Here is a 12,402-nt window from a genome sequence, read left to right as displayed (position 1 = left end):
ATATAATTAACCTTAAGTTTAAAATGAGACAAATATTATGGACTCATTTCTTTTGGGATATTTTGGGTTTTTTTAAATAAATATGACATTTCTTTTATAATAAATTTTTGATTGTTTAATTATACATAAGTTAATTTTGTACACTTTTGCTTCTCTTATATTAAGTTTTTTGATTAGTGGCTATATTTTCAATTTTTACTGTATCCAAGGCACAATTTTGACTCTTAACATAGTTATTGGTACATAATTATAAATTATAAAACCATATATGATGAAATTATGCTTTGGGAGGAATCAAAACAAGACATGACTATGTTTACGTTCATATAAAAGTAACACAATGAAAATAACCTTTATTGATGAATAGTATTTGCTACAATATATCAATAATTAAAAAACAAAATATTTTGTCCATGATTTTATTCTAATTATATTTTTATATGTAAAATGGATTATTTAATTTTTTTATAATAAGCGTGAATATTTTTATATATTGGTACTACCTGTGTTTTCGTATCCTAGATCCGCTACTGCAACAAATATTAAACCAAACACAATTAGTTCATAAAACAATAAAATGAATATTTTTTGTTTAATATATAAAATATTTGAATGTTCACCCGTTGACCCATGGTTGTTACTTGGTGACTGTATTCCAACCTATTGATAATAAAACATTGATGCAACAAACTTATAACTACTTTGAAACTTATTTGTTAAATTTAAACTTGATTATTTATTTTTAAATTTGATTTGTTGGATTGTGAATATATCGTTGTTTGTGATTCGAAAGTTGAAAGACTTGATAAAGCTGAGTAACACATCAACATCAGAAAAACCGACTTAACATAATTTCAAACTCATGCACACCCCTAACACCAATGATTATGTATTACTCTCTCCGAACCATTTTAATTGTCCCATTTGCTTGGACACGGTTATTAAGGGTGGTGTGAGGTCCATTAAAAAGATGGTAGTTAGGTATTTTTACGTGATTGGATTAATTGTTAATGATTTCCTCCTTTTGCTTAATAAAGTAGATAGAATTGAATATTGGAGGGAAAATTGAGTTTCACATTTCCCATAGAATTAATTGACATTAATACATTTCCGAGATTGTTATAATTAACAAACCATTAAACTACTTAATTTAAATTACAAAAAATTACATCAAATAGATTACAAAAACCATCAAAATCATAAAATAAACTAAGTCTTCAAGTCTTCCTTGATTTCTTCAACGTTTTTTGAACGGCAACTGGAAACGAGCAACCCTCTCGCCACATGCGCATGCGGATATTAAATCTTTCGTAGACTTCAGATTTAAAAAAAAAACAAACACGGTATGTATTTAGTGTTCAAAATTAATTAAATAACTACAAAAAATCTGAAGCTTTTGATTTTGAAAAGATGCCATCAATGAAACTGGAATCCACATAAACCCAACAATCATCAATAGACAGAGGAGCCAAGTAACATTGCAGGAAGTACATCAGTAAGATCCGGAGAGTTGAAACCCAATTTTTTAGAATGACGCCAAATAAAAAAAAATTGCGCCTATACAACATCTCAAAACACCAAGATCATTGCATCTATATAATAAAAGCATTAAATAAAGAAGTCATGAACTCAAATTAATTTCCACCAACCGACATTAAAGTACAATCATGGTTAAAAAAAAAGAGCTAGATCATTTTAGTAGGAGGACAGTAAAGGGAAGCCAGCACACGGGGTCATTAATGAAATTGTCAAGAAGTACAATGTGCATAGGAGGACAGTAGGAAGGATATGGAGACAGATTCAAGATCAAAAAAAGAATAATCAAGTACCAATAACTATCAACAACAAGAAGAAAGGCAGCAAAGGAAGGCCATCCATCCCCTTTGAAGAAAAAAAGTTAAGTCAATTGAAAAGGCGAAGAAGACAAGTTTAGCAGCACTGTCAAAGGCCATGGGAGTTAGCCAAACTAGAATTTGCAGATGGAAAAGAAAAAAGTACTTTTGAAAGCACATCAACGCAATCAAACCGTTAATTAACGATAAAAATAAAATAGACAGGTTAATTTTTTGTCTTACTAGTTGCATTTTAGATGAGCAAATAAGCAATTTCTCATTTAATGACATGTCAAATGTAGTGCACATAGATGAAAAGTTGTTTTAATTACAAGGACACAACAAACATTTTATCTGACTCCAGATGAAATAGAGCCACATAGAGAAATCCAATCTAAAAGATTTGTGCCCAAGATCATGTTTATGTGTGCCGTTGCAAGACCAATCTTTTCTAGCGAAGGTGAGATGATTTTTGATGGAATGATAGGCATATTTCCTTTTACACATGAAGTGGCAGCACAAAGAAGTTCAAAAAACAGGAAGAGAGGAGAGCTAGAGACCAAACCAATACAATCAATCACTAAAGTACACACAAGAGATATGATTGTGCACAAGATACTACCAGCAATTAGAAGTAAATGGCCACCACATTTAAGCAAAACGATATTCATTCAACAGGACAATGCTAAGCCACACATTTTAGATGATGATGTAGTGTTTAGAGAGGTGGCAACACTTGATGGATTTAGCTTCTACTTAGTGCAACATTCTCCTAACTCACCAGGTATGAATGTGCTTGACTTAGGGTTCTTTAGGTCAATACAATCGTTACAACATCAAAAATCAGCATACAACTATGCACAGTTAGTAAAAGCAGTGAGTGCAGCATTTGACAATCTACATCCAAATGCATTGAAGTATGTATGGATCACACTACAAGCATGTAAAGTTGAGGTTATTAAGAACCTATGTGGTATAGATTATGACATTCCACACATGAACAAATCAAAACTTGCAAGGGAAGGGAGACTCCCACATTGTTTAGGGGTACAAAAGGAAATTATTTATGAGGCAATACGTTATATGGACACAAAGGTGGATGAAACTACATTTGAGGTCATTTTATTTTACTTGGGGATCAAAGACGAACCATTTTTCCATCAACATCATTTACCAACAACATCCACAAAAACAACAGCAACACCACACACAACAGCAACCACAGAGCTAACAACAACACCATAAACAATATTATCAGCAGAAGCAAGAGATGCAACAGATATTCCAGCAACAAATGAAAAAACAGCACCAACAAAAGAAACAACAGCACCAACAAAAGAAACAACAGCACCAACATCAAATCCATCTACATCAACAGAAGCAGCACCAGCATGAACACCAGTAACATGTAAATAGAACACACATGAGTATACTTTTGGGTTACTTTTTGTACTCACTTTTGGGTTACATTGTTAGGTAAATGTTTAGGTCTAAACACGATGTAGAAATTAAATCATGAAGTTGTTTAACCGTAAACATTTAGAAGGAAATGTCAGATTCAACAATTTATTGATGGCTTCAAAAACAAAATGAAAACAAATTCATCTTAGAGAACAAATTGCACTCATCACAGATAACCTAAATCCCATACTAATTGCCTCCTACATCTGGTAAGAACATAACCTCATAAACATAATGTTTGGTGGCTTATGAACTGAAAGCCCTAGATTTGTGGCAAAATAAGTAGATTTAGGGATTTTGTAGCTATAATCAACTGTTTACCCTAAAAAAAATCATAGGGCAACAAAAACAGAACACGAACATAGACGTGCATACAAACCACATAAACAAAATCATCATTAATCATAGAGGAAAGATGTATCCATACGAGAAAATGGGCCTCAAACATCAAAATCAGACACCAAATCATCATCATTCAATGATTCTTCATCTGAGGAGGGGAACAAGTCCTCAATGTATAGATCTTGAAGATCCAGTTGTAAATCAAACATACCCTGCATTTCTTCATCTTCAGAAGTTATACTTCTTCCCTAGTCAGGATCCGTTTCAACAGAAGTCGTAAGAGATGGAGGTAGACGATTGTAGAAGTCGAACCATGGGTTAGGAGGTCTAATCGTAGGATCACTTTCTTGGGACGAAGACAACCAAGAAAGACAAGACCTTGGTGACGCCACGTTCGAAAAATCCAGAAAAGTAAAGAATAAACTCAGATCTTAAAACCCCTAAAATTATTAGGGTTTTAAATGAAGACTAAGATGGTGGAAAAAAAAATGAAGATGAAGATGATAAAAGTTAAACAGTAAGAATAGGGATGAAGATGAAGATCATTGAAGAAGATGAAGAAAAAATCAAACGTTGAAGATGAAGATGAGAGATAGGGTTTTACTTATAGGTATTAAAAAGGGAGGGAATGATTAAGATTATTAGTATTGGGTTATTTAGTTAATTAGTTTGGGTAAGTAAGACATATGGAGGTATATTCGTAATTACATGTGTGAACTAAGAGTATTTAGTTGACAATTGATATGGTTTTGCCAAATAAGGAAACGTGACAACTAAATTGGTTCAGATGGAGTATTATTATTAGCTTAGGATAATTTCATCATTCATATGTACTAAGCACTTAAACCACACAACAATAAAACGCAGACACGATCTAAGTTTTCGTCATTGCTCAACTGAGGATCGTATTTCTTCTCAGTTGCAACAAATATCGCTTTCTCCATATCAAAGTCTTCAGTTCAATTCTCGTCTAGCCCTCTTTCCTCACCTCTTCTTAGCCTACCATATAATTTAAAAAAATGTCAGTTGCTCAACCAGATATAAAAATCTTCAAGGCCTGGAATTTTTAGATATATCTGACTTGAGTGGATTGTTGAGGTTATAATTATACACAATCCAAAACATCAAATTAACAGAAGGTGCGAAAGCGACTTGTGGCCTGTGGGCTTATCCGTGCTCCTAGCTCCCTGGACTGCTCTCAGATTTCCTCTGGTAGAAAAACGATCCTAAAAAAAACGCAATCCCAGTAATTGCAATCGTAATTAACAGGTGTCCTTTTGGGAACGTCGGTGGATCTCTTCTTCGTGGTCGTGGCTCGCTCTCCGCCAAAGGAGGCAGACTCGAATCCCTAAGAGATTGCAGAATTATGCAACAATCAATAAAATAGCACGATGAATCACACAGCCAACCAACCAGAAGTGAACTTTAAAGGAGCATTAAAAAAATAGGTTGCAAAGAGTCCTCGTCAACCCAAAAAAATCGCACCCTGAAAGGGTAGATAATGTCTACCCTTAACATTTGTATTATTTTGAGTATTTTGGACAATATATTGTATTATTTTAATTATTATTAGGACTTAATTTAATAATTTGTATTGTAATTTAATTTTTTATACAAGAAATGCCCGCTTACCCGCCACTAAGAAAATGGGCAGGTAGCGACAAAAAATAGGTCCACAAATGCGGGCAGGCTTTTGAAAATTTGAACCCGCGGGTAGATTTTAAGGATTACCAGGTCCGCTACCCGCCCAAGCCCCATGAACAGCTCTACTAGATATGATAACTAAAGCGAGAAAACATATCAGCAGTCTTCAATTTTACGAAACCCAACAACAATACTGATAGATGCTAATAAAAGGTTGGCATTTACCAAGACGAGCCCACAGCAGCTTCGACAGCATCATTGCAGGTTATTTCATGGACATAGCGATCACGTAGCCTAATATATCTAGAACAGCGATGGCAATGTTCTGTTCGATTCCCACATACATCCTGAAAAAAGAGTAAGTTCACATAAAAAAACTAGCACCGAATGATTCTCGCGATTAAAAATTTGATTAGGAAAACTAGAATGCCTGGTGTTCCGACAGATCAATGGCTGGCAAAGGAAATTCACAGTATTCACATGTTACAATCCTTTGTGGACAGTTCTCTCCTTTATGTATATCCAAAACGTCACGCTCCATCGTTTCCCTGCATAAAGAACAAGCTACCTGTTCCATGGAAAGTAGATCAGTATGAATCGATGCCACAATGTAAAATAAATTTACACAAGCGAATAAACAGTTGAAACAAAGTAGGGAGAGAGAGAGAAACAGAGACCAAAATATGAAATTTCTCTACCTTGTAAAAACAATGGTTGTTTCTTATCGACCTTTGATAGCAACTTTACATACATAAGAAATGCATATGATCTGAAACCGATCAGGTATAAATCTTTGGCTCAAGCGAGAATGGACTTTGTGCTTAAACAAGTACATAATGTGCTTAGGCAAGCACTTCCCTTGCTCAGATGAGCACACAATTATCAGGTCATAACTCTGTTTTTAGCCAATAATGTTAATTTCAACTTATAGCTTACCAACTTTAAATTTCAGCCATCGCTTTTGTATCCTAAAGAATGTTAATTTCAACTTATAGCTTAGTAACTTCAAAATTTCAGCCATTGCTTTTGTATCCTAAAGCGTAATTAGAGTAATGAATAGGGTTTGATGACATTCCTATAAGTACCTATGTATGGAGGTAGGATATATTGCTTGCTTTGATGAATGAAAAACAACTCGTAAGATAGAAATGGTTTTTCTATACCTACCCTTTGATGTATCAAGTAATATCATGTTCCCAAATGTCATGACCATGATACATTTTCCTTCCTGGCAATTTTTTTGCACTTTCTTCAGATTACTAGCAATTCTAGAAATGGCAACAATGTCAGAAAGATAAAAGGGAATGTTTGGCAAACAGCTGAGAGCTAATAACTTAGCTAATTACATTGGCTGATTAGACCAACTGATTTGATCAATTGGTTTGACTAGCTGATTTTGAACCCGCTGCTATAAGCAGCTTGTTCAAAAACAACTTATTCATACCTATAGGTTGTTTCAACCGACTAATTTACCTAAACATTAGTATTAGATGGTTTCACCCCCAATCCTCTATTTGTAAGAAAATAAGCTAAATAAGCTATTTTCCCAAACACCCCTAAAACAAAGGGAGAAAGTTTTACCCTAGTTTATAGAGCTCAAACATATCTGAATCAGAATGGAAAGGCCAAAACGGCTTTAATTTGATTATAAAAAAGATGATGAGCAAATGTGTTGCAGAAGAGAAACTAATACCCGCCATCCTAGAATCTTCTTGTTTTATAGTTTATGGGCAATGAAACTTTCTTCACATCCATATTTCGATCAAGACAACAATTTTCAAAAGGACCTCCCTTCTCTTAATACATCCTCTAGCTTTTTATTCCCCTCTCCATCTTACTTTTCTTTAAAATTCTACTTTTGTTGCGGTACTTGATCACCATCCCACAACGATGTTGAAGAAATTTGAGGATATAGGTAATCCATTAAGCTGTTTTAATCAAGGAAAAACTTCATCAGAATCCCAAGAACACATCTAAAGAGGATCACCAGTCTTGTTAAAGTTTTAGACATAAGAGGCAATTGTTACAATAAAAGCGTGAAAGTACATGAAGAAAAGAGCAACTTACCAAAGCAAGGAACACAGTCCATCAGCCAAAAGATCAGAGTATAGCTAGGCGTTTTCACACCTTACCTTTTCAAAGTTTAACAGAATTACATATTTCCCCTGATTCCATGAACAACTTATTGCTATTTTGAGATAACATAATGGAACTACAACTATGAATATAACGTTTTTGACCTCACAAGTCATAACTGCAATAACCTACATACAGTCTGATAATATCCTGGTGGTATTGTTAAGTTATACTAATTTTATCTACAACATTAGCTAAACACCTTGTAGTTTAGAAATGTAGATTTCGCATCCTTTTGAGTTAAACTAAGCAAAAATGTTCAGATTTCCTTTTTAGGACTTGTATCCCCTTCACGAGTTTAGTTATGTTCGGGTTTGCTACCACTTGGTTTCTCATTTTCAATACTTATAATTTTGGGATGACAGGTCCTTAGTGTTTATAAAGTGTGTATCATAGCTCTCTTTCTCTCCAGAAGACTACTTCGCAATATACAAAGTATAAATTAGCATTTTTAAATAATATTCTTCAAATACAAAATAATAAAAAATCATATGAAATAAGAATAGAATCTAGTTATCCTTACCGTAAAGGACCTTGACATTCAATTTTTTATAGAAGAAATTACACTGAAAGAGAGAAAGACTTGACAATATACTTCAATCTATAGACTTCCCAAGTCAACCAATTATTTCCTATCTATGGATTCTCAAAGAGCTATAACTCCTCAATCTGATGAGCGCAATCAATTTCAAATCATAAGATCCTAGTTTGGATGAGAGGTAAACCTCCTCTGATTTTAATTGCAAAATTGCGACTTAGATCGCAAAATGGATTTCCATGTGAAGACAGGCGATGTTGTCATACGCACCCAAAAAACTTACCCTATAAACAAATGCTGCAATTTAAAAGACATTTCCAATAGCGAACATGGTGCTATTTAAAGAAATGAAAGTATAAAACAAAACACTTTTTTCGACTAAAACTCAGATTGAAGCATTATATCTGAGAACACATTTCCTATGGACTGAAAAAAGCATAGACCTTTTCTAGACATCAAGAGTTTTTGATGCTTTTTTTACCACAATGTAAAAGAGGACTTGTTGAAATTCCAAATTAAAGAGTACCAAGTAAATCACAAGTAGAGCCAACGTACATTATAAAGATTACTTTTGCTGCAATTTAGAAATGTCCTAAAAAGAAGCCCCTCATCAGCTTCTTCAGAATTAAAAAGCAATGATCTTAAATTTTTTTTTGCCTCCTGAGCTCATGGAATGAGATGTTTGGTCAAGTCCTGTCACGCAATAGCGTGCCTATCCATCCTGATGACGCTCCTATAATCACATTGACTTTTGTTCCCTGTCAATTTTAAGTTTTTACTTTCTCATACTTTTTCTCTCCATCCCTCTCTTTTAGCTTAATCTAACAACTATTCTACAAAGGCCCATGCAATATCATTTATAGATTCCCAACCAATAACCCCCTAAAATTCTAAATCCTTAGAAAGAAATTAAATAATATAACAAAAGCTAAAATAGTGTCACTAGACAATCATAGAAGAAAGAAATAGTATCATTTGGAAATTACAAGACACCAAGCGCTATCCCTAAACACGCATTTTGTGCACCATAGAGCAAAATATGGACTATGCACTATACAAATGTGCTTCTTATACATTGGTGGAAACATAGTGTAAAAACAAGGCTGCATTGCATCGGCTGCGTTGTAAGAGTTTTAAAAACAAACAAACCAATTGTGTTTTTAGTATTATCATGTATGCATATCTTGTTCATCTAGAACTGCTTCTGTTCAATTTAATTGAAAACTAAAGTACATATTTTTGTTTTATTTCGCTCCTCTCTTTTTATTTCAATTAACATCATTTATAGAATTATATATAAGATGATAGGTTCAAAATCTTGAAGTATGTTTAATTCCTCATAAGATTTGGTGTTCGATATAAATAATGAATTATTTTAGTAAATTATTTTTCCTATTTTTTTATTTTGCATTTTAATACAATGTAACTTTTAAAGATTCCCAAACAAGTAGTTCGCATAGAGCCTTGAAAAATTCATGACCTAGCATGACCATCACAAAGACCCATAAATAGCTATACCTAATTACCATGAGCCGCCCTTCCCACCTCCACTCTCCAATGCACACCCACCCACCATGAAAGTCCTAGTTTTTCAATAACCCCATTACCATTGTCTCCACTTTAACTTTCTTTTAGACCTCCATCACCAACAGTGGTGAACTCAATTGAAATAGCAACGGACTACTTTCTTTCACATCAATTCAAAGCCTTTTCCACCTTCACATTATTTATTCATCTCATTAACTCTTTGTTCTCTCACCCATTCCATGATTCCATCTATATATTTCATTGAATAACTCACACAAGTATTCCTTTAATATATCCTCAATCACTATATCTTAGACAAGAAAATTTTGTTATGTATAATTGTCATACTTCATCCTATTAAGATCTTATCTAACTGATTTTCTCCTCTTGGCCGTTCTTACAAGTTGGATGCAGATCTTTCTTGCTTGCCCAATAAGCTTGTTAAACGAATGTATAAACAAAAACATTCATTTCCTACTTTTAGGTTACACCATTTGAATTTTCCTGATCATTGGATTTCATTTTCTGTGTGGATTGCACACTAACATCGAGGACTAAGAGTTTTGTGTTGGATGAATACACATTCACCTAGTATGACCTTCCACGCAACTTTCCCTCGATCTAGATTTATCTTTCCTCATCATTTCTCCAATGAAAAGACCTAATCCATTTGGTTTACATTTTCTACTGTTCCATAACTTATCAAATTTTCTAAATCACATATTAACAATTAAGAACTGTATGCAACCTCGACTAGGACCTTAAAAATACAAAAAAGAAAAAAAGAACAAAAACTAAAACCTCACCAAATTGATTCATCTACTGATATAATTAAGCAACATACAAAATAAAACCAATAAACATACCTTCTTCAAAGCAAGTCTAGCATTAAATAAGTAAACAGAAACAATAGCAATAAGCCAAAAATCATATCTTTTCACTTACAGGAGCATGGGTATTAAGATAATGTTCCTCAGCATGCTTTCTTGGGATCATATCCCCACAAATTTTGCATTTCTCAAGATTTCTGGCGCAATGGACATTATGCAAATCGATATTTGCAGAAGGAATAGCTCTATCACTGAAAAAAAATTATACATACATATAGAATTCTTAATTTCATCAAACACCCATCTAATTACTAAGCAAAATCTACCTTAAATCAAGACTTGAACACAAAATAACCATTCAATTTCACAAAAAGATCAAATCAAAGCTTAAATCATTCAAATCGCATTAGATATCATTCAATTCGCATTAGATCATGCCTTTTCCCACTCTAAAAAGGTTGAATCAATTGAGAATCGGGTCGGTTAAGCGAGTACCGGTTTTCCCGGGTATGGTTCAATTCCGGGTTCGATTCCCACCTAGCCTCCCCGCCCTCAGACTAAGATTTTTTTTTTTTAATGCAAGAAACATGAAAGAAAAATATCACCCAATTGATAAAATTTCAAGATATAAGAATTTTTTTATATCAGTGATCATAAGAATTAAGAACCCAAGTTAGGTCTGACATCAAAAAACATAATAGACAGAATAAGAATACCAGTGATTGCAGATGGTAGTAGTTTCCTCTGATACCAAAGCCATAATTTTCTCAATCAAAGATCAAAATACCTGCCGACAAGAGAAAATCATGGGGTGAGGAGAATATAAAAATTCACCAAAGAAAATCAAAGAAAAAATAAGAAACATGAAAGACATAATAATAAATCTAATATAATTACCTAAGAATCTAAGATGAAGTCCGGATTTTTTTGATGAGAATAAGAAAGAAAAAGAAAAAGAGAAAGAGAAAGATTGTTATGTAAATGACTAAAATGTAATGTAAGAGAGAAGTCTACCTTAAATTTCAGCCTAACTTTTTCGGGTTGTTGCAAAATATTTCTACTTTACTTTTCTTATGAAAAAAAAATAATAAATTCAACGTAACCTATATTTCTTTTTATTTTTTTAATTAATCCTTTTTAGTTCTTTTTTATTATTATAATAAACTAATACATTATTGTAAAATCAAATTGTTAAAGCTTTGAGAGCAAGTCTTGTATGAGCTTATCTTATCATAAGACGAGTTCATATAATTAGTTAATTTTTCTAATTAATCATTTTATATTTAAGTGATAATTTTAAGTCCGGATCTTTTTCTCAAAAATAAGGGAAAGAGAAAGAAAAATTATTGTTATGTAAATGTTATGTAAGAAAAAAGTGTACCTTAAATTTCCGCTAACTTTTTGGAGTTGTTGCAAAATAATTCTAGTTTAGATTGTCTCATATGAATACGTATCATTATGAAAATAGCTCATATAATTAATTAATATTTATTGGTCACTTTAAAATTTTAAATAATCACTTTAACACATTAAATACATATGAATCAATTCAATAAGACCATCTCATTTAATAATTTGTGAAATAGTTCTACTTGCTTTCTGATATCCTTAATCCTTTTTACTTCTTTTCATCATTATTTTTACACAAATACACTGTGTTAATTATATACTCTTTTGTTGACTCTGAAATCAAATTCTTAAATAACGCAAGTTTGGTATTAGATCGTCTTATCATGAGATGTATACATATAAGTAGTCAATTTCTCTAATTGATAATTTTATGTTAGTAGATGATCACTTTAAGGGTATAAGTGTCCGCTTAAATATTATAAGTGATCACTTTAAAATTTTTAGTGATCATTTCAAAAATGTAAGTGATCACTTTGAACTTTAACGACATGTTTGGTTACTTGAAATAAAAATCTAAAAAAGATACTAAAACTAATCCAAAAGGCTTGAGGAAAATCGATGATTTTTAAAATGTAAGTAAAAGTAAATTCAAATCATATCATTCAATTTTATTATTATTGTCAAATTTAATTAGCAAATTATATATACCATTTGATAGATTTAAATAATTTACGTATTTCTT

The 12,402-nt window shown here is 32.6% G+C and overlaps 1 protein-coding gene across 1 annotated transcript; it reads right to left on the bottom strand.

Annotated features, from left to right (window-relative positions):
- Positions 1–4,402: 4,402 nt before the first annotated feature.
- On the bottom strand, positions 4,403–11,340 carry LOC130811193 (uncharacterized). Its single transcript, XM_057677386.1, has 6 exons — positions 11,208–11,340; positions 11,027–11,097; positions 10,426–10,561; positions 5,710–5,847; positions 5,505–5,626; positions 4,403–4,983 (listed from the first exon to the last, which is right to left on the bottom strand). The coding sequence occupies exons 2-6, from the start codon at positions 11,068–11,070 to the stop codon at positions 4,815–4,817; spliced, it is 609 nt and encodes a 202-aa protein (XP_057533369.1). The 5' UTR covers positions 11,071–11,097; positions 11,208–11,340; the 3' UTR covers positions 4,403–4,814.
- Positions 11,341–12,402: the final 1,062 nt, after the last annotated feature.

Source organism: Amaranthus tricolor, chromosome 4, assembly GCF_026212465.1.
Source record: "Amaranthus tricolor cultivar Red isolate AtriRed21 chromosome 4, ASM2621246v1, whole genome shotgun sequence".
In the NCBI taxonomy this organism is placed as follows: Eukaryota; Viridiplantae; Streptophyta; class Magnoliopsida; order Caryophyllales; family Amaranthaceae; genus Amaranthus; species Amaranthus tricolor.
This window is presented reverse-complemented; position numbering and strand designations above follow the sequence as displayed.